The sequence below is a fragment of the Peromyscus leucopus genome, chromosome 13 (assembly GCF_004664715.2).
Source record: "Peromyscus leucopus breed LL Stock chromosome 13, UCI_PerLeu_2.1, whole genome shotgun sequence".
NCBI lineage: Eukaryota > Metazoa > Chordata > Mammalia > Rodentia > Cricetidae > Peromyscus > Peromyscus leucopus.
The window spans coordinates 53,496,298-53,519,934 of NC_051074.1; the positions used below are offsets into that span (position 1 = coordinate 53,496,298).

Sequence of the window (23,637 nt, forward strand, 5' to 3'; positions counted from 1 at the left end):
TGAGACATGGGCTGTGTGTGAGTGTAGATAGATATACACACTCATACACACATATCTATAGTCAGGAGTATTTGAAATGTTCTAAATGATAAATGTGTATATACCCTACCCCTAATCTTGCACTGTCCTAACATTTAAGCTTTGCTTATTAAAAATTATTTGTTTTATACTTTTCTCTTTAGATTGTAAGCTCTTCATGGGCAGTGGTCATATATTCTATAATTGTTACTTCCAGAATGCAACATTTTATCACGTATGTAATGAATATTTAATAAATATTATGTGCTTGGGATGTGGCTCAGGAGTTAAGTGTAAATAAATAAGCAGTAAATATTGATTAGAAAATTATTTTACAGGTTAGAGAGATGGCTCAGAGATTAAGAGCACAGGCAGCTCTTTCCAGAGGTCCTGAGTTCAATTCCCAGCAACCACATGGTGGCTCACAACCATCTGTAATCTGGTGCCCTCTTCTGGCCTGCAGGGACATATACAGGCAGAACACTGTATACATAATAAATAAATAAATCTTAAAAAAAAAAAAAAGAAAAAATTATTTTACAAAAAGATTCTAATAGTGAAGATTTAGTACTCAAAAAATAAGGAAAAACTTAAGACTTTTTAAAAATTATTCAAACATTTTGTATTATCATGCTTTATAATAACACATGAGACAAAGTCATGGTTAAAAATGGAAATGGTAGCTTGAGAAATTCAGGTTCAAACTTAGCATTCACTGTCATTATGAAGTTGTGAGGACAGGTCTGGGTTCCATCCTTACTATTGTCAAATGAAAGGAACACACAGGAAAGTAGCTTCTTTCTTCCCAGATACAGCCTTTAATTTTAATTCAGACGTTTGAAAACCCAGGACAGTGCATTCTGTAGACCCTCAGAACTGTTGTTAATTGAGACATCTGAAAGCCCAGGACAGTGCATTCTGTAGACCCTCAGAACTGTTGTTAATTCAGACATTTGAAAGCCCAGGACAATGCATTCTACAGACCCTCAGGACTGTTGTGCACAGTAGTCACAGATGGGTACACTATTATATTCCGAAGCATTATCTGATGTTCTACCAAGATGTCATTTCAGAAATTGGCCACATGCTTTATTTAATATGAATTGAACTTAGGACAGTCTTAAAATCAATGTTGCTTTAAAGACATAAAAGTCCTCGATGAACTTGCAGGGTTTAATTTTGCATGTTGTGCCTACCTTTGTTACAACCAACAATCTTATTTTTTTTTCTTTTACATTTAACAGACCCTCTAGTCACCCTAGTGGTTCTTCCATTTTGATTCCTCCACTCTGTCCCCCACCCCACCCCACCCCCGAGACAGGGTGTAGCTTTGCGCCTGTCCTGGATCTTGCTCTGTAGACCAGGCTGGCCTCGAACTCACAAAGATCCGCCTGTCTCTGCCTCCCAAGTGCTGGGATTAAAGGCATGCGCCACCACTGCCTGGCTGATTCCTCCACTCTGTTAAGTCCCCTCTGTTCATTTTATGTTTTCTTTGACTTCATATTCTGCCTTATTCCCCCTTTTCTGAGACGGGTGTGCAAGTGTCTGAGTGTTCTCCGGTCCCTGCTGCCCATCTCCCGTAAGTGTGCAGGTTAGCATGGGTGAGGACTGGGATCTGAGTCCAGGGCCTGGGGCCTGCTGAGCTGCACCTGCCCCCTACACCTCTTTAAAACAAAACAAAACAAGAAACACCTTCTTAGACTTGACCTTTTATGATCTACCTCATTTCTCTCACCAATCACAGGTCGGCTTGTAATTATTTCATTGCTTATTGTCTGACTTGTCTCCATTTCTTCACCTCACGTTATTTCTCTGACTCAAGTTAGGCTTCAGTTTCTGTTATTTCACTCAAAATGCTCTCAAGTGTTTTCATCAGATAGTATGTCTCAGTAGTTATCATGTCAATAAAGTATTGGCTTAATTTAGGAAAGGTGTCAACTATTCCTAAATTGTTTTAAAGCCAAAGATGATGATTGTTAGCACTTTTGATGTGGATGATAGTACTGGTTGTTTTTGTTGTTGTTTTGTTCGTTTGTTTTGGTTTTTGGTTTGTTTGGTTTTTGTTTTTTGAGACAGGGTGTCTTTGTATAGCCCTGGCTGTCCTGGAACTAACTCTGTAGACAAGGCTAGCCTTGAATTCACAGAGATCCACCTGCCTCACCTCCCAAGGGCTGGGATTAAAGGCGTGCGCCCCTTGACTAGATAGTACCATTTAGTGGAGTTGTTTATAGTTTGTTTGAGACAAGGTCTCATGAGGCTGTGTAGCTGAGAAGACCTTTGAACTTTGATCATCCTGCTTCTGTCTGCCAGGTGCTAGGATTGCAAGTGAGTGCCACCATTTCTCATTTCTATTAAGAACTTCAGAAATATTAGCATAATACAGATGCTTAGAATTAAAGATTATTTTGGTTTTGAGGTTTTTGGTTGGTTGGTTGGTTGGTTTTGGGCAGCTCTAGCTGTCCTAGAACACGATTTGTAGACCAGAATGGTCTCAAACTCATAGAAATCCTCCTGCCTCTGCCTTCTGAGTGCTGGGATGAAAGGCATGTGCCACCACCACTTCCAGAATTGAAAGTTTTAATAGACAGCAATGGCAGGTTTTTAGTGATCTCATTTCGTAGTTGTATTGGATTAAAAGCAACTGGATTACCAGTATGTACCATGTTTAAAAATAAGAGTCTAGCTGGGCAATGATGGCACACGCCTTTAATCCAGCACATGAGAGGCAGAGGCCAGTGAATCTCTGTGAGTTTAAGGCCAGCCTGGTCTACAAAGCAAGGTCGAGGGGTGTGGGGGCGGGGAAGCTCAGTTTCTCCTCAGTGTTTGTAGATAGTTAAAGTCAGCCAGGTGTGTATAGTCTATAGTCAGTAGGAGCAGAACCATTTTAAATGAGCAGTAGATGGAGCTGCTCATTTTATTCAGGTTTTAACATCATGAGGTCTCGCAAGTCATTTCATGTGGTAATACAAGAATAATTAGCCAATTAAGCATTGAAAAACACACACACATATATACACACACACACACACACACACATATATATATATATATACTTTTTCCCTTTCAAATTTGTGTGTTTGGTCCTAAGGCCCGGGGAGTCTGTTTATCTCCCCTCCCCCATGCCATGCTCTGCTCACCTTCTGTGTAGGGGCTGGGCATCTGAACTCAGTGTGGGTGCTGGGCATCTGAACTCAGTCCTCTTGCTTGTGTGGCAGGACCTTTGCCCACTGAGCCATCTTCCTAGCCCTGAAACCTTTTAAACAAATATAATTAGTGAGATCTTAAATCTGGTTTTACTTCCCTTGTATGTATTTAAAATACTATATTAGCTAGAATTTTGGATGCCCATATCGTGTGTTTCATAAAATTTCTTCATCTAATAAGTGGTATATAATTTAAGTCATGACTTTACTTGAAATTTGAAGTTATTTAATCAAGAAGAAATTTCTTCGAATGGAAGATGGGCTACTGAGATGACTCAGTAGATAAAGGCACTTGCTACAACCTGAGTTGATCCCTAGAACTCACACGATAGAGGGAAAGAACTAGATCCACAAAGTTGTTCTACGACTTCCACACATGTACCATGGCGTTCAAGTACCCACACATACATACATACTTACATCAATGTAAAAGAAAAAATAGAGACTAGAAGGTCTTGGTAAGGACAGGAAAACTCATCAAATATAAATATAGTACACTGGCAAACAGACTACTTATCTAATAAATTTAGTAGCACAGTACATCAAAAAGTATAGTAATAGTACTTGGTACTAAAATATTTAGAGTTAGAGGTATGGTCAGTTTAATATATAGTCTATTAAGGCTTTGTTGAGTTAGCTCATATATGGAGGAATTAATTTTAAGAAGAATTTATTTTTTAAATATTATAAAGGTACATTTGCTCTTTTTAAGAAATACAGTTACAGCTCAAGGAATGGAAATAATACTGCTCTGTTTCTCTTTTAGCTCCTGGAGCCTGTCTGCCACCAACTGTTTGAGCTCTATCGCAGCTCTGAAGTCCGGCTGAAGAGGTTCACACTGCAGTTCTTGCCTGAGCTGATGTGGGTTTATTTGCGCCTCACAGTCAGCAGAGACAGACAGAGCAATGGCTGCATCGAAGCGCTCCTCCTAGGAATTTATAATTTGGTGAGTTGAAAGGGAGAGTTCAGGAAATTGAATGTTTTTTAAATTCTCTGAAATATTTGAAGATTGTTAGAGAAAAATAAATTCAAATATGTATTGAATAATTTTTGAGATGAATATAAACATTTGTAACAAGTATTTTTATAAGATTGTTGAAGATGTATTTGATAACATTGTTAACGCAGATGACTTACTTCAAAGCATGTTTTGGAGCCAGTGTTTATAAATCCCTTTTATAAGAAACAAATTGGATACTGAAATGAGCTACCTGCTTTTAGGGCAACTTCTCTACTTCCGAAGTCATATTCATAGATGACTAATAATGCAGAATGTGTATAGAAAAGGGTATGAGAAATTAAAATATTAGCCAAAATGTAGTGACTACACTTTCCTGAGGAAATAGTATCTGAAAAGTATACTTTTGATCCCTTTTGAGTAGGAATAGGTGAGATTTTAGGAAAAAGTCATTGTTTTAGGGTGTCTGTTGCTGTGATAAAACACCATGACCAAAAGCAACTTGGGAAGCAAAGGGCTTATTTCACCTTACAGAATGTTTGCATTCCGTCATCTAGGGAGTCAGGGCAGGAACTCAAGGCAGGAAACGAGGCAGGAACGATTGAAGCATCCATGGAGGGGAGCTGCTTACTGACTTGCTCCTCAGGGCTTGCTCAGCCTGCTTCCTTACACATGTAAGGACCACTGGCCCAAGGGTGGCACCACCTAGGATGGGCTGGCCTGGCCCTCCCACATCAATCATTGATCAGGAAAATGTCCCACATGTTTGCTCACAGGCCAGTCTGATGGGGACATTCTCTCAGTTAAGGTTCCTTCTTCCCAGATGACTCTAGCTAGCTTGTGTCAAAGTGACCAAACTAGCCAGCCCAGTAATCAAATGAGCATAATAGAAGGAAAATCCAGTTGTGCCCATGCAGATGAAAAGCTCAGAGCATTCGTACAAGCTGAGAGAGGCGCTTTCATCTTAGCTCCAGGGTTGCTGGGCTTTGGTTTCTGTCATTTTGTTTTTCTCTCTGTGTAGCTTAGTTGACCTCAGACATAGTATGTAGTGGAGGCTGGCCTTGAACTCTTCGCTTGATCTTAGGCCAAAAGGCCTCATTCTTCATTCTTTTTTTTTTTTTTTTTAATTTTTCGAGACAGGGTTTCTTTGTGTAGCCTTGGCTGCTTCTACCAGGGTGGAGAGAACAGCCCACAACTGACCAGGCAGGGAAATTTATATAGGATTTCTTGGGAGTGGAATTTCTCCAGGGAGAAGATTTTCTGTCCAGGGATTAGTTAGTTTTTTTCTGCTCAGGGATTGGTTAGTTTCAGTGGTCAGGAGCAGATTTCAGAGCCAAACTGTGTTTCTTTCTCTGGCCTTTCTTAGCTTTTTGGCTCTAAGGCCAGGGTATATTTCTTTCACTGGCTCTGATTCTAGGGACAAAGTGTTTCTTTGGCACTGGTTTCAAAGTCAGGGTATGTTGCCATGGTCCTGGGTTCAGGAATAAAGTGATTCTTTCACTGGCTCGGGTCCCAGATATAGGCTGTGTTCTTTCACCTGTTCCGGCTCCAGGGTCTCTTTAGCTGCCCCCTTGACAGTTGAATAGTATTCCATTGGATAAATGTACCCCTTTTTCATTATCCATTCCTTAGTTGGTGACATCTAGGCTGTTTCCAATTTATGGATATTATGAGTAGAGAGCAGCAGTGAACATGGATGAGCAGGTATCTCTGTAGTAAGGTATAGAATCCTTTGTATATATGCCTAAGAGTGGTGTAGCTAGATCTTGTGGTAGATCAGTTTTTAAATGAGACCTCATAAAACTTAAAAGTTTTGGAAAAGCTAACCTGGTTGTTTTTGAGACAGGGTCTTATTGTGTGGCTCTCACTGGCCTTGAATTGACTATGTAGACAGGATGGTCTCAACCTGCCTTGATGGAATCCACCTGCCTTGGTCAAAGTGCTGGGGTTCAAAGGGTATGCTACCATGCCCAGGTGTTTGGGACTTTTTGTTGTTGTTGTTTTGATTTTGTTTTTTGAGACAGGACTCTGTCTGGCCTGGCTTCAAACTTTTTGTGTCTGAATCTGACCTGTTCTCTGAACCTCCTTCCTCTGCCACCCCAGTACCAGGTTTACAGGTTCACAGCAATGTAGCCAGCTCCTTCATCACTGACTCTCTACTGTAGTAGGTCTAGTGAGAGCCACTGTCTGTGGATTTTATGCCAGTTGCATGTTCCTTAGAACAAGCAGAAGGCAGTGAGCTGAGATGTAACAGCAGTTCACGCCTTGTGCTGGAGTCTGGAGACGATCATTAGTGAGACCTAAAGACCAGAGATCTCTCTCTCTCTCTCACACACACACACACACACACACACACACACACACACACACACACACACGAGGAAGGACGGATGGCAATGTACTTTGTCTGTTTGGTCCTGCCTCTGCCTCCCCAGTGTGCGCCGCCACTGCCCAGATTTTGTGTTTTTAGAAAAACACTTGAAAAAACTTGTAGCCAGGTGTGGTAGCACATAGTTTGAATCCCAGCACTTGGGAGGTAGCCAGCGTGCTTCAGGACAGCTAGGGGCTACACAGAGAAACCCTCTCAAAAATCTTTTTTTTTTTTTTTTTTTTTTTTTTTTCTTCTTTTAATCCTGGCATGATTGAACATGGACGGCCTGGGAATTAAACTTGGGTCCTCTGGAACATCAGTCAGTACTCTTAACCACTGAGCCATCTCTCTCTGTTTAAAAAGTCTTTTAAAATTATGAAAAACTGGTATATGGTGACTCATATCTTCAATCCCAGCTTCAGGATTTTCAGTTCCAGGCCAGCCTGAACAATATAACTAATCAGGCTGTAGTAGTACATGAGACCCTTTCTCAGAAAAAAATGAGAGAGAGAGGACCCAGGTATAGTAGCACACACTTCTGATCCTACTACTCAGCAAACTGAAGTGCAGACTTGAGGCCAGCCAGGACTATCCATTGCATTCCAGGACACCCTGCGCTACTGAGTGAAACCTTGTCTCAAACAAGAACACGAAGGAATTTTCGTACAGTTCAGTAGAAATTATCTAAATATATCTATTTCTTAAACATTTACACTAATAGTGTCAATATGTGACTTATTACAGATTGGTAGTTTATTGCTGAGGGATTATAAATTTCTTTTAATCAAGATTCGTTCTTCAAATGTTCTCACCATAAAAATGGTAACTGCAGTACTGGATATTTGAATAAGTTTGTTTATGTACTCATTTCACAATGAAATGTATCAAAACTTCAAGTACACTAGAAATATCTGTAAATTCTGTCAGTTATGGCTCGGGAAAGCTGGCAAACAATGCATTTGTGTTATGATAATGTGCTCTCATGTTGGTAAGTGTGGGTCTCTCGGTTTGAGTTATACTCTGTTCACCCATGTTTCTACTAAAGATCTGATCAGTATTTGCCCTCCGGATCTAATCTCTTTTACTCTTCCTGTTCTCTGTACACCTGATGTTGCCTTTGCTGTCATGTTGGATTTGATGTAGTGTGATTTATGCTCAGTATCTCTGGGTAACAGCTCTGCTATAAACATGTATCAGTTTGCTAATAAATTTGAAAGGGTCTGATACAGTAATAGCATTTCTATGTACTATTGTTTCTCAAACTCACTAGTATGTTCTATGAGTTAAGGAAGTAATTATTATGTATGTTGCTATAGACTTAGTGTGGCATTGTTTCTGTACATTTTTTTCTGTAGGAAATTGCTGATAAAGATGGAAACAATAAAGTGCTGTCTTTCACTATCCCTTCCTTATCCAAGCCTTCAATATACCATGAAGTAAGTAACGCGGGGAACATGGGATATTTCAAATTATGTTGAGAAAAAGATAAAAATTTGTCTTTTGTCAGAGGTAAATATCATGAGTACTTTTTGTTTTGTTTCTGTTTTAGAAACATGACCCCTGTAGCCCAGGCAGGCCCCAAACTCACCAGGTGGTCAAGGATGACCTTACACTCCTAAACCTGCTTCTGTCTTTCAAGTGAAACGACTATATCACCATGCAGGGGTCCTAATACATAGTCTTGTCTTTTGGGTTGTGAGCTGGGCTTGCTCAGTGGTTAGGACACTGACTGTTCCTCTGGAGGACCCCTGTTCAGTCCCCAGCACCCACATGGTGGGTCACAACCACCTGTAAGCCTAGGCTCTCTGATGCCCTCTTCTGGCCACCCTGGGCACCAGACATGCATCTGATGCACAGACCCCCAACACGCAGGCGGGACACTGCTGCACGTTTAACGATGGAGGGAAGAAGGTAGGCATCAGGCCTGCAGGAGACTTGGCGGGTGGAGGTGCCAGCCAGCAACCCTGACAACCCGGCTTAGTCCCTGGGACTGGTAGAGTGGAGAGAGGACTGACTCCCACAGATTGCCCTCACACTTCCACGTGTGCACACACCGGCAGTAGATAAATTAACAATTGAAATGGAGTACATTTTTTAATTTATTTTATTTCACGTGTATTGGTGTTTCGCCTGCATGTATGTCTGTGGGAGGGTGTCAGATCTTCGAGTCACAGTTCAATTTCGGAAAATTGAACTCAGATCCTCTGGAAGAGCAGCCAGTGCTCTTAACCACTGAGCATCTCTCCAGCTGTTGTGTACATTTTTTAGAGTGGATGTTATGTGTGGTGTCCGATTTGTGTCAAGAGAGTTAATATTTAATGGAAATTTTTCCTCTAGTTTTTGTTTATTCATATATTTTTCCTCATCAGTATTATTTTCAACTTTATTTTTCTTTGAGGTGGGGGGTGGGTTTCCAAGACAATCTGGCTCTCCTGGAACTCGCTCTGTAGACCAGGCTGGCCTTGAACTCACAGAAATCCGCCTGCCTCTGCCTCCCGAGTGCTGGGATTGAAGGTATGTGCCACCACCACTACCTGGCTCATTTTTAACTTTTTAAATCAGTTTTGGTTTTTTTTTTTTTTTTCCGAGACAGGGTTTCTCTGTGTAGCTTTGCGCCTTTCCTGGAACTCGCTTGGTAGCCCATTAAATCAGTTTTTAAAATGAATTTTCAAAGAATTTTTTTTCATATTGTTTGCTGATTATCTTTGTTAAATTGTGTAACTGGAAGTTTCTCGGTTCTACCTGGCCCCTTGGTCCCGTAGCTGTTTATAAAATAATCACTCGGGCTGGAGAGGTGGCTCAGAGGTTAAGAGCACCCACTGCTCTTCTAGAGGTCCTGAGTTCAATTCCCAGCACCCACATGGTGGCTCACAACTATCTGTAATGAGATCTGGCACCCTCTTCCGTATACATAATAAATAAATAAATCTTTAAAAAATAATAATAATCACTCAGAGGCTTATGTTAATTACAAACTGTATGGCCTATGGCTTCAACTTCTTGCTAGCTAGCTTTTTTATATCTTAAATTAACCCATTCCTATTAATCTCTATGTTGCCACATGGCCATGGCATTACCGGTCTGCTGGCATCTTGTTGCTCCTTTGGTGGCGGGGGGGCTGGTGTCTCTCCCAACTCCGCCCTTCTCTCTCTATCTCTGCTTGGATTTCCCACCTGGCTGTAAGCTTGCTTGCTTTATTATCCAATAGGAGCCATACACATTCACAGCATACAGAGAGACATCCCACAGCAAGACTGAATCATTTTTGTTATTCTTTAGGAACGTAATTACTCAGAAGGATGTTGACGCTCCATTATTCTTCAGTATAAAAGAGTCTAATTGCACATGCTAGCTGTTAGGAACATATTTGTTTTGCTTATGTTTATTCTGTTGAAGAATATGAGCACACTCATGATTATTTTAGGTAAATGTTGCTGTTGAGCTGAGCTCTCTTTAATAATATCTAGTAAGAAATGTGTTATAAATCAAATTTACTGTCTTTAGTGGCCTTTGGTGTGTCAGATTGTGAGCATTTAAAGTTTTTCCTAAAAATTAAATTCCATTTCCAACACACATTGTCCTGTTTTGTGATTCAATGAAGCTATTAATTTTTTAAATTACCTCCTCTGAGACTTTGTTTTTATTAGAAATAGTATATCTCCTATTCAAGCAGCATTTATTTTAGCAGAATATTTCTGAGTAATAGATTTTAATCATGTTATTTGTATTATGTTATGAAATAAAATGTTTAGTAGTGATATTAATAAGTGGTTATTCTAACATGAAAAACATGAAATCAATTGTATAAATATTAAAGAGGTTTTTAATCATAGTCTTCAATACTGTTTATTTTATGTAAGTAGTTATGTGTTCTGGAGTATAAACAAATATAAATATGTTTCTTTCAAAACTAAATGTTTTCAGCAGCTTTTCTTTTTCCATACAGAGTAACTCCATTATACTTCAGATTTTATGTGTCTTCTACACATAATTTCCAAAAGAAAGAATAAAAATGTCATTGAACAGAGAAAAGCTACATTTTATTTAAACAATTAAAGATAATTTAATACAGATTTTTACTTCATTTTGGAGACATTAGCTCATGCTCTCTCTTATTTTTTGTAGCCCTCAACAATCGGATCCATGGCTTTAACAGAAGGGGCATTATGTCAGCACGATCTCATCAGGGTTGTTTACAGTGATCTTCATCCTCAGAGAGAAACATTCACCGCACAAAACCGGTAATGATCAAAACTACAGAGTGGGGGCAGGGGCTGGAGGGATGGCTCAGGATAAATGCTGGCTGTTTTTCCAGAGGACCGGGGTTCAAGTCCCAGTACCCACATGGTGGCTCACAGCCATCTGCAACTCTGGTCCACAGTAGCTGTACCCTCTCTTGCTTCCACGGGTACCAGGCATGCATGTAGTGCACATACACACATGTGGGCACCAGGCATGCATGTGGCGCACATACACACATGTGGGCAAACATCTAAAACAATTTAAAAGTAACTACACAGTCACCGTGGTGAATTTATGAACAATGGTGAATGGTGATAGCTAAGTATAACTAACTTCATTTCAAGCTTGATATGAGTAGTGTCCAAAAATTAAATACGTCACTCTGGTAGAATACATTATAATACAGGTTAAGCATCCTTGTCTGAAAATCACAAATCTGAAGTGTTCCAAAGTCTAAAATCTGGTGGGTACCAGCAAGATGGCACAGGCAGACAGTCCTCACAGTCTGTGTGACTGGGACACAGGGAACACGCACATGCACTAAAATACTATGTAAAATTGCCTTCAGTCTGTGTGTGTGGTACATGTGAAACATAAATGAATTTCTGGTATAGACCTGGGCCTTACCTCCAAAGAGGGCGCACATTACAAAATCTGAAAAACTGCAAAATCTGAAACATTTCTGGTCCTTGTCACTTTGAGTAAGAACTACTCAGAAAAACTTTTGTGAACGTCATCTATAAATACTGTATCTACACTCCTCCTCCCCCCTCCAACTCCTCCCATGTCCCACCTCCCAGATTCATAATCACTTAATTATGCACATGTATCTATAATCTGCCGAGTCTGTTTGCTTGCATATACACGTATCCAGGGCTGACCACTTGGGATTGGACAAATTATTGAGGAGCTCACTGGAGAAAACTGGTTCTTCCCCACACAGCAGCCGCTGACCACCTTTTCATGTGGGGTGGTACAGCAGGCTGGTCAGCACCCTTGTGGTATCACTGTGTCTCAGCTATAATCAAATTCTTCCTCTTTCCCTCTGTACTATAAATGGCTTCTGCTGCTTGGGGGAAATTTTCTGCTTATGGGGCACTTCAGCAAACTCTTATTAAATAAACAAGGTTAGTAACCAATCAAATATGTGTCACAGGGCTGGAGAGATGGCTCAGCAGTTAAGAGCACCTACTGTTCTTCCAGAGGACCGGGGTTCAATTTCCACCACCCACATGGCAGCTCACAACCACGTGTACCTACAGTTTTAGGGCATTAAAGCCCTATTCTGGTGTCGTTAGGCACCAGTCATGTTCATGGTACACAGACAGACAGACACACACAAGCAAAATGCCCATAGCACAAGATAATAAATAATAAAAGTTTCTCATTATCCTTACTGGCAACTAATCTCACGTCCATCTTCTGATCTCAGTGGGTATGAGAGGGATGGCATTGGATGTTATGGGAGTCTTTTGTTGTATATAATTTCTACTGTGAAATATCTTACCAAAATATGTAGTTTTACCTCCAAACTAAATATGCATTACTTCCACACAGGTCATTAATAAAAACTGCTGTCTCCCATCCCTCTTCCCTTCCATTTTCCCTTTTCAAGATGTAATGACTTCTAAACCACGGTTCTCAACCGGGGTCTCCACCTCCTGTATATACCATTTAGCAGTCAACATGGAAGATGTATTTTATTGATATAGCTGGGTGGAGGGAGGAGGGCTCTGTGTATCTGGTGGATACAGGTTAGGAATGCTGTCCAGCATCTTGCAGTTTCTTCAGGACCTCAGAAGCTCTGGAACTGGAGTTGCAGGTGGTTGTGAGCTGCCACGTGGGTCCTGGGAACCAAACTGACAAGACTAGCAGGTGCTCTTACTGAGCCATCTCTCCAGCCCCTTGATTTCATTGGTTTTGCGGTTTGGGGTTAGTTTGGTTTGGTTGGTTGGTTATTTTTGGTTTGGGGGGTGGGGTGGGGTGGGGTTCTTTATTTTTTTGAGACCGAGTCTTACTATGTAGCTGTGACTGGCCTGGAACTCACTGTGTAGACCAGGATGGCTTCAAACTCACAGAGATGGGACTGCCTCTGCCCTCCAGTGCTGGGATTGAAGATGTACTCCACTACACCCAGCCTTAAATTTTTTTTGTTGTTTTTGAGACAGGCTCTTTCTACATAGCCCTGGCTGTCCTGGAACTCACTCTATAGACCAGGATGGCCTTGAACTCACAGAGATCCACTTGCCCCTGCCTCCTGAGTGCTGGGATTAAAGGTGTGTGCACCATGTCCACTCTTTATTTGTTTTTTTAGAAGAAAATACTGATGACAGCAAAGGGCTATGGTTCATAATAAGAAGGAAGCAAACTACTGAGACGAATCCTACAGAAACCTGACTAAGAAAAAGACATGAAGATTTACATTAAGGCATTGTTATAACCATTTAGTAGGTAAATAAGTTACTGTGGTTTCAGATTGAAATACATAATTGTGATCTTTTTGTTATTTTTCTAGGTTTGAAGTCTTGAGTTTCCTCATGCTGTGCTATAATTCTGCTATTGTGTATATGCCTGCCTCATCGTACCAGTCTCTCTGTCGAATGGGTTCCAGGTGAGAAGAGTAGTTATTACTGTTCATAGTCATAGAGCTATTTGGGAAGTATTATATATGTTGGGCTGTTTAACTTCTGGTACAGTGGTAAATAAAATTCATGGTGCTTCCTATAGGAATGAAAATTACTTTAAGGGTCTGGAGAGATGGCTCAGCAGATAAGAGCATTGACTTCATTTGCACAGGACTGGTTCCCTTCCCATTGTCTACACTGTGGCCTACAGCTATCCTTACCCAGTTCCAGATGTTCCGGTGCCATTAGGGCTCTGGTACTGCCCTCACATAATTAATTGTACATATACACGTGCAGACAGAACAGTTATAAAATAAATCATTAAAATTATAAAAAAGATTATTTTAACATTAAACAGAATATTTTCTAGCCGAACAAGGAGCTGGTCAAGTCCACTAAGTTTAGGATGGTTTATCAATACACCAGATTGCTCCCTAGCTGCAATTGTTTTTATAAATCATGTTAAAAGTTTTGAAATATTTTCTGGATAGTAGTGATGCAGGCTTTTAATCCCAGCACTTGTGAGGCAGAGGCAGGTGGATATCTGTGAGTTCAAGGCCAGCCTGGTTCACCAAGTAAGTTCCAGGACAGCCAGGGCTGTTACACAAAGAAACCTTGTCTTGAAAAAGAAAAAAAAAAGAAAAAAAAAGAATTTGAATAATAGAGCTATATATGGGAAAAACCTTAAGAATCCAATCTTTTCCTTATACATTTTTGTTTATTTAAAACATTGCCTTATGTAGTGCAAGCTGACCTTGAACTCCTGACCTTTCAGCCTCCATTTCCTTCATTATAAACTTGTTTGTATTGGAAAAGATTGATATTGTACCATTTATCTGTGTGATGGTAAAGGAATATTCTGTGTGTGCTACAGATTAGTCTTTATTACTTTAGAATTTCTGAGAAGTTAGGCTTGACTGAATTCTACTGTAGAAAACATTTAAGTACTATAAATTGGTTCAGTGTCACAGAATTCAGTTCTGAGCTTATATATTCCAAATGACTTTTGACTTAGAAAAAGCCTAGCCAGGCAGTGGTGGCACATGCCTTTAATCCTAGCTCTAGGGAGGCAGAGATAGGTGGATCTGAGGCCAGTCTGGACCTCAGAGTGAGTTCCAGGACAGCCAGGGATACACAGACAAACCCTGTCTTGGGGGATGGGAGGGAGGGGTCATATTCAGTCCCTTTCTTTAGCTACATAACAAATTCTTGGGCCAACAAGAGGCTCAGATAGGTAAACCAGTGTGCTGAGAAACCCTTAAAATGTGAGTTCAGGGGTTGGGGATTTAGCTCACTATTGGTGAAATTATTAAGGCCACTCCACGTAGTTAAAAGGAAGATTTATTTAGTGGGTAACTTACAAATTAAGGGATAGGGATAGGTAGGTCGCGGGGTCTGGGGAAGGTGTATTGCAGTCCAGCGGTGTTCTCTGGAGCTCTGCTAGGTCCACCTCCACCATTCAGGGTCCCAGAACCGAGCAAGCACTCAGCCCATCCAGCTCTTGGGTCTCCAGGCGCCTCCCTTGGCCCCGCCTCGTAGGCGTGACAGTTGCCAGAGTCTCAATGGGGGTTGGAACTTCCAGATCCAAGCTGGAATGGCTACCCACTACAGCTCAGTGGTAGAGCACTTGCCTAGCAAGCGCAAGGCCCTGGGTTCATTCCTCAGCTCCAGGGAAAAAACAGAAAACAAAATAAATGTGAGTTCCTCAGCTCCGGGGAAAAAAACAAAAAACAAAATACAAAAAAAAAAAAGTGAGTTCAATCTCCGAAACTCAAAACTACAAAGCAATGCAGGAAAGCTCTTGTAAAAGTCCTGTTGCAGAAATAATGCAGTGGGAGAAAAGAACTGAGTTCCCAGTTGTCTTCTGATCCCCACAAACATGTTGTGAGATATACATGCACACCAAACTTGTTTTGTTTGTTTTTGTTTTGTTTCTCGAGACAGGGTTTCTCTGTGTAGCTCTGGCTGTCCCAGATCTCACTCTGTAGACCAGGCTGGCCTCGAACTCACAGAGATCCGCCTGGCTCTGCCTCCCAAGTGCACCAAAGGATTAAAGGAGTGCACCACCACCACCACCACCACCACCACCACCACCACCACCCAGCACAAAACAATTTTTAAAAAGAAAAATAAGCCCGGCAGTGGTGGCGCACGCCTTTAATCCCAGCACTCGGGAGGCAGAGGCAGGCGGATCTCTGTGAGTTCGAGGCCAGCCTGGACTACCAAGTGAGTTCCAGGAAAGGCGCAAAGCTACACAGAGAAACCCTGTCTTGAAAAACCAAAAAATAAATAAATAAATAAAATAAAAAAAAAAAGAAAAATAAGTTTCCATAATTTTAACTACTCATAACATCATACATTTATTATTTTATAATTTTTATGAGACAGGAATATGTGGTTCTGGCCTTGAAGAAACTCCCTATGTAGACTAGACTAGTCTCCAACTCACTAAGATCTGCCTACCTCTGCCTCCTGAGTGCTGGAATTAAAGGCATGTGCTACCTACCATACCTGGCATCTTAGAGGTTTTTTAAGACTCTAAAAAGGCATAAAGAACTGTATTCTTACAAGACTTTTTGTCAGAATTCTGTTCCTATAGTTGTAGGATTATAGGTTTCTTTATCTAGTTGCTGTCTGCTGGAGTCCACCCTCACTTTCATGCCGCATGGGCAGCTTATGACATCATAGCTTGCTTCTTCAGAGCCAGAGTAAATTGAGAGTCTCCAGTATGACCTGTTACTTTTGGAATAGTTATACACATAATGTACAAATAGTGTACACATAGTGTGGCATCCTTTCACCTGCTACATTGTGTTGGATAGTCACATGTTCCGCCCTTAGTGGGTAAAGGAGACATATCATAAGTACCGGAAAGGAAAGTTCATAGGGATCAGGAATCTGTCTTTGAGGAATGCTCAGGTTCACATGCTGTTCTGATTATAACAAAACTCACTAGTTTGAGTAATTGGCAGAATTCTAATCTAAATTTCCAGAACTTTGAGTTTACAGATTATCTTAAAATTTAGTATATTATTTTATCCCACTTACAATGTTAGTGGTAAAACGAGGTTCTTTTCTCTAATGTAGATTCTGCGTCCCCTGAAGAACTTTTTTTTTTTTTTTTTAATTTATATTTTGGTTTTTCGAGACAGGATTTCTCTGTATAGTTTTGGAGCTTGTCCTGGAACTCGATCTGTAGACCTGGCTCCTGGCTGGCCTTGAACTCAGAGATCCACCTGTCTCTTCCTCCCAAGTGCTAGGATTAAAGGTGTGCGCCATACCCCAGCCTCCCCTGGAGAACCTTTAAAAACTTTGTTCTGAACTTTGTACTTGTTTTTAATTGATACTCAAGTTTTTTCATCTTTCTTAGTAGTTACAAGTGATTATTTCTAGTGTGTAACTATTGATATGATAAAATCATTGGGTTATTTTAAACATAAAATATATATACCATAGTAATTTGATACCTATTATTGTCCGTCAGGGAATACATGGGCAAGCTTCACCCTTAATAGTCTGGTTTTTGTTTTAGTGATAAACTTCTTTATAGGTGAGGCTGTACTCACATTTCTTGTGTGGCCCAGGCTGGCTTCCTTTCTGTCTCTTGAGTGCTAGGATTAGAGGCATGTGCCAATAATTTTATCAGTGTAATGCTATTTTCAACTTGTAGTACTTTTATTACTTCATTATAGTCTATATATGTATATAATTTTTAGTTGATTGAGACTATAATAAGGCACTAAATTTTTTCTTCTGAACTTACTATTATAATTAACCTAAAATGATATTAATGTTATAACTCTATAACTATATATTAAGATACAGCTTTTGGAAGCATCTCAGTGAAACAAAAGCAGTTGTTTATGGTATTTTGATTAATAGTGGCTTCAATGGCCTTTGTTGTCACTGCCTACAGAGGTGATAGCATATTCTGTTTGGTGTCATGGCCACTCTTACACCTCTTGCGCATCCTAAGATCCCCCAAAGAGGACCCAGAAGTTCATTTGGCATCAGACTGCTGTGTTAAAATTAAATATAATTGACAAGAACACACTGATATATAAGCAGCATGCAGAAAAGATTCAAAGGCAAGCTTGGTTATAGGAAGAACAACCCCAGTCTTTAATCCCACACGCGAATGACAGAGGCTGGAGAGCTCAGGCCACCCAGGGTTAGGTTACATCGTGAGACCCTGTCTCCAAAGGAAAGAAAGAGAGAAAATAAAGTTCATGCTGCCCAGCAGCTACCGGAAGTCCTTGGTCTGCAGTGCCGAGGAGCAGAGGTGCTGCTGGTGTGCGGACCGCAGATCTTGCTCTTTGAGATTGCCCACGGTGGTTCCGTAATGGAAGGATAATGCTACGAGAGCCTCCTGCTATGAGAGCCGCCAATCCCAGTGCTGACTACACAGCAGAGAAAACGAGGAGACCCTAATTGTGCACATCGGATTCTGCTTACGTAAAACATCAGATAGATAAGTGTGGCCTTATGAACAACAGTATTTTGCAATGTCTGTTTTAAAATTTATGTACTGTCTAGTAATTCCCCACTACAATTTAGGATGGATAAAAGCTATGTATTTATATGTTTGAGAGAGAGAAAGAAACAAAAGGATGTCTGTGAAAGAGGTTGTTAGGGAAACTTGTGACTGTTTATGTAGTCCACTAGAATACATGTTTTCTGAATAAAGGTGTGCTTTAAAAAAAATTAAGCCGGCGGTGGTAGTGCACGCCTTTAATCCCAGCACTCAGGAGGCAGAGGCAGGCAGATAGATCTCTACGAGTTTGAGGCCAGCCTGGGCTACAGAGTGAGTTCCAGGAAAGAAGCTACACAGAGAAACCCTGTCTCGAAAAACAAAAAACAAAAAAAAATTAAAAACGAAACATCTACCTGCTCATGACTGGCTTTTAGCAGGCATCAGTAGCTGAGGGATGGATGACTCATTAAATGTATGATTAGCCAGTCAGGAAGTCACACATTAACTACTATGTTTTCCTAGGGTTTGTGTGAGTGGGTTTCCGAGGCAACATGAGAAACAGTGGAAAGAAATCTGTGGTCGAATAGTATTAGATCCTGAATTTATGGTGCAACTTCTCACAGGAGTTTACTATGCCATGTAAGTAGGAAGGAGATGAAGTCTTCTGCATGTGGGAACATTTTATATTTCTATTTCTTCTTTATCATAGAATCTTTTGTTCCATGATAAACCTGTTACCTGGTTTTTCTACTATAGTGTCTAGTCAGTACTTTTCAAATAGCAGTGAATAACATGACTAGTCATAAAATTAGGTTTTTCTGTACGGAAGCTGTATTGTTTCTACATAGTTCACTATCATGATTATCACGGATACTTTAAATAAATTACTTTGAATATCAACACATGATAAAAACCAATTTGTATAAAGAAACATCTGTAAACTATGTTAAACAGAGCGTTGTAATCTTCATTTTATTGTTATAACCAAAGCTAGGATAATTCAGCAGTGAAATAATAAATTGGAAGTGTAAGTTTTGCTTTACAACTAAAGTAGTAGAACTTTTCTTTTCAAGTGCTGAAGACCAGAGATCTCTATTAAAAGTACTAAATAACCCACCCCCAGGTATAATGGACAGTGGGACCTTGGCCAGGAAGTACTTGATGACATCATTTATAGAGCTCAGCTAGAACTCTTTTCTCAGCCACTCTTGGTAAGTTACTTTTTTATACTTTTTTTCCCTGAAGAGTAGAGGTTTATTTAGGTCCTAGTTCTGGATGTGTGTTGATTCTTCTTAAAGCGTATATGTGGTCAAAATGTTACCATGGGGCAGAGGACAGGGGAAGTATTGAGATAAATTGAAAAATGAAATGTTTTGAAATCTTTAAGAAACGAGAAAACTGAGCCGGGCAATGGTGGCACACGCCTTTAATCCCAGCACTCGGGAGGCAGAGCCAGGAGGATCTCTGTAAGTTCAAGGCCAGCCTGGGCTACAGAACGAGTTCCAGGAAAGGTGCAAAACTACACAGAGAAACCCTGTCTCAAAAAATCAACAAAAAAAAAGGGGGGGGGGACTGAAGAGATGGCTCAGTGGTTAGGAGCACTGGCTGCTCTTCCAGAAGATCTGGGTTCAATTTCCAGCAACCACATGGTGTCTCACAACCATCTATAATGAGATCTGGTGCCCTCTTCTGGCCTGCAGGCATACATGTGGACAGAACACTGTGTACATAATAAATAAATAAATAAATAAATAAATAAATAAATAAATAAATAAATAAATCTTTTTTTAAAAAAAGAATAAAATTAATATGCAATACACAAAAGAAGAATATTCTCTGTGGCATAAGAAAACCCCTATTATAATCTTACTCTGTTTTAAAGATTCCATGAAGTTTGAGGCCCACCTGGTCCACAGAGTGAGATCCAGGACAGGCACCAAAGCTACACAAATAAACCCTGTCTTGGGAAAAAAAAAAAAAAAAAAAGGTTCCATGCCTCCCAGTGTAGTGTGTAGAGACTTGTGAGGTGACTCCAGATATTGCCAAGCCTGACAGCCTGAGTTCAATCCCAGAATCCACTTGGAAGGAGGAGAGAACTGACTCCCACAGGTTGTCCTATGATCTCCAGACTCATGCCATGGCATAGTCACACACACACACACACACACACACACACACACACACACATGCCGACAAAACACCCATACATATAAATTCAAATTGAAAGTACTAGAAATGCAACATTACAGTTACTTTTATTGTTTTATTTTTGGGTTTTTGAATTTTTGAGACAGGGTTTTTCTGTCTAACAGCCCTGACTGTTCTGGAACTTGCTCTGTAGACCAAGTTGACCTTGAATACAGAGAACTACCTGCTTCTGCCTCCTGAGTGCTGGGATTAAAGGCATTTGCTGCTGCCACCACCACCTAGCCTACAGTGTTACTTTTAATTGTAAAGAAATAAAAGTAGTCTAAGTATTCCCATAACAGAGAACAATTGAAGTTTGTATTTCCTTGATGAAATTGTATATTTGAGAACTTATGTTAAAGAAAAGATCGTAACAGGTTAAATGGGAAAGTATGTATGTATTTTAAATCTACATGTAAAAAAGGAAACAAAATACTAGTAGTTGTAGGTGATTTGACTGTCCATGGCCTCTCTTCTTCCTTCTTCCCTTCTCTTCCTCCCTTCCTCCCTTCCTGTGTGTGGCAATCTGGCTTTGAATGGAGAATTCTGTCTTGGTCTTCCAAGTGCTGGGATTACAGGACCACCATGCCTGACTTGCTTGCTTTGATTTTTTTTTTTTTTTTTTTTTACCAGTTATTAAGCTTTCTAGGTGGTTTCGTGATACTTAAAATGTTTATGCATTTTCTACTTGGGATAGTTTTTAAAGCTATTTTATTTACTTATACCATTTTTAATTTTAAGCTCAAATTCACTGATGCGTAGCATTTTTCTCATATCTAAAGCTGTATGTAAAAACAAAATGGAGAAACAAGCGTCCTCTATATTGCTAATAAAGACTTAGTTTAGAGACTTAACCTTATATACATCAAGCCTCAAAACAGCTTCCTTCTCTAGGTCTGTGTGGGTAGATGAGACATACTTTCTCAGGGTGCTGTGTCCCACGTGTGCTTGTCCATGTGTGGAAGGAAAGAAAGACAGTCCTCTAGCTCAAGCTCTTTGCTGGCTTACTACTTACCTGTTAAGAGACACAGCATTCAGATGGCAGTTGCTTAGTAACCAGGTTTCCCAGTCTCTTTCTTGAAGCAGAAATACTAGGAGACAATGCCAACCTGTATTCAGGGAAAATCTGTCCACACAGGAGCACAGAAAAGTGTTACTGTTTTGTCACAGATTAAGTTTTCTATTACTTACCATATGAAAAAGCAGGAATTTATTCTAACTTGTTTTATATCTTGGTACAAATATTAAACACTTTTCTTTGGAATGTTCTTTTCTTTTCAAACTCAACAACTTCAAGAATCTAGTGTGGTGGGCTGGAGAGATGGCTCAGTGGTTAAGAGCACTGACTGCTCTTCCAGAGGACCTGGGTTCAATTCCTAGTACCCACATGACAGCTCACAACTGTCTGGAACTCCCGTTCCAGGGAACCCAACACCCATAGCAAAAATACCAATGCACATAAAATAAAAATTTAAAAATTAAAAAGAAAAAAGAGAATCCAGTGTGGTATATGGCTCACATTTTAATAATAAATTTTCATTTGAAAAGCCTGCCGAAAGGAATATATAATATGGAAAATAAATACTTCTGACACATTCGTGCTTTTATATTATATAACTTTATATGTTACAAAGTGTACATGTTCAAAAATATGGAAACATGCATTATAGAAGCGGTAAAAATTCTATGCTGGTTGTAAATTTGTAAGACTTACATTATCACTTTAGGTTGCCAATGCCATGAAAAACTCATTACCATTTGATGCACCTGATTCTTCACAAGAAGGCCAGAAAGTGCTTAAAGTGGAAGTCACTCCAACAGTGCCGAGGATCTCTCGGACTGCAATTACAACAGCTTCAATCCGTCGTCACAGATGGAGACGAGAAGGTCAGTACAGAATCCCATGTTTACTCACGGACTCAAATAACTTATCACTGTACAGAATGTACTAATGCTTGATAGTAATTAATGTTTTCTGTATTCAAGTAAAATATTTTCACCTTAAAGATGGTACTAGAAGTGTGATAATGCTTAGTTATTTTGATGTAAAAAATATGTCTGTTTATAAAGTAGGGATTTGTTAGACTGTTCTGTTAATGTTAAAACATAAAATAAGACCTAGTTAAATTTTGTTTTATGTTTTGTTTTTTGAGCTAGTAATAAAAATAGGGAAAAATGTTGCTTTAAGCCTATTAACTGGAACAGAGGTACATGAATGAGCACTGTGGGAGAAAACTATATGACCTGTCAAACTAACAGTATAATACAAGCTAGCCATAAAAGAATTGCTTCTAATTTTTGCATTTTTATATCTGCTTTTCCTTTTTTTTTTCTAAGAACTGAACCCAGCAATATTTTATAGATGCATTACTTACTAGTCAAGCTGTCTTGCTTAAGAGACATTGTCATTTTTAATGATCCCTATTTTTCTGTCCTATTCATTTGCAAACCTCACATTGTTCATCTGCTGCCTTATGTGTGTGCAAGCTGTGCACACACATGTAACTATAGAGATAGTGTTTGTGTTAGTATCATATCCATATATACATTCTCTTATCTGCCTGGGCCAGAATGCTCAGACAGGAACAGAGCAGCACAGAAGTACTAAAATTTTATATGTTGAATCCCAGATGGCTTTGACTTCTCAAACGAGGCTGACTCGAGTATTCCTGGCTCCCCGATCCAACACGGCTCCACTGACCTAGGGATCAAACGTGTCCAAGAGGGGGAGGTGCGCAGGACCCCTGAGCATGGCTCGCCGGAGCCCACCTCGGCAGCAGCCACAACAGAGGGTAGGACAGAGATGAGGAGGCAGAAGTCAGTGAGGCAGTTGCTGGAGAAGGATCCTGGCTCTCTGTCCCCGAGCAGAACACCTTTCCATTCTAGTGTGTGTCTCCACCACCCCTGGGTCTGCTAGCTCCTCCTTGCAAAGCAACCCTCCTCCCCATATGCCTAGCACCAGGTTAGGTACAATCTTGAGTTCCCTTTGTGCTGGCCTGGAGTCTGCATCCCTGTGTCCCCAAACGGCAGCTTGGCATGGCTACTAACAAGGCAGGGACCTGGGTGAAAAGATCCGCAGATGCTTGGAATTTGTCATTACTGAGCATGTTTGTTCTAACACTAGGGGAAAAATGCACCCAATGATCATGAGCCTCATTCGTCCGTATTGATGTGTACACATGACGATTGATTCTGTAGAAGTCTGTGAAGAGAATTTTAAAAGACAAGTCCACTTAAGAAACTGAAGTGGACCTGGCATTTCCCTGTTTCCCAGGGCATCCTCTTTACAAGTATTTCCTGTCTCTGACAGAATGCTGGTATTAACTGGCTTCTCAACAGCTGGATTAAGTTGCCTAACTAATTACTGACATCTTTTCTCCATAAATGTGCTATCCTGAAGCATTCTACACTTCAAAGTTTTTTTATAAATAGTGGCCACAGCTCCCAGATGGAAGTGAAATGTGTTGTTTACAGGTCATATACAGAGAAGATCCTTGTTTCTACAATGTAGGTATTTGCAAATAAGAACCCTGTGCCCCAGCACTACGTGTAAAAGAACA

At 40.2% G+C, this 23,637-nt stretch overlaps 1 protein-coding gene across 3 annotated transcripts in view; it reads left to right on the plus strand.

Annotated features, from left to right (window-relative positions):
- Positions 1–23,637, plus strand: part of Fam126b (family with sequence similarity 126 member B) — a 59,185-nt gene that overhangs the window by 27,731 nt on the left and 7,817 nt on the right. For 2 of the 3 annotated variants that reach the window (XM_028885768.2, XM_028885794.1), the window contains 8 exons: positions 3,988–4,167; positions 7,906–7,986; positions 10,676–10,791; positions 13,308–13,403; positions 18,413–18,529; positions 19,014–19,101; positions 21,805–21,964; positions 22,708–22,869. In XM_028885768.2, the coding sequence (XP_028741601.1) occupies positions 3,988–4,167; positions 7,906–7,986; positions 10,676–10,791; positions 13,308–13,403; positions 18,413–18,529; positions 19,014–19,101; positions 21,805–21,964; positions 22,708–22,869 (1,000 nt within the window). The remainder of the gene's footprint in view (positions 1–3,987; positions 4,168–7,905; positions 7,987–10,675; positions 10,792–13,307; positions 13,404–18,412; positions 18,530–19,013; positions 19,102–21,804; positions 21,965–22,707; positions 22,870–23,637) is intronic. The other variant, XM_028885784.2, reaches the window with a different exon arrangement.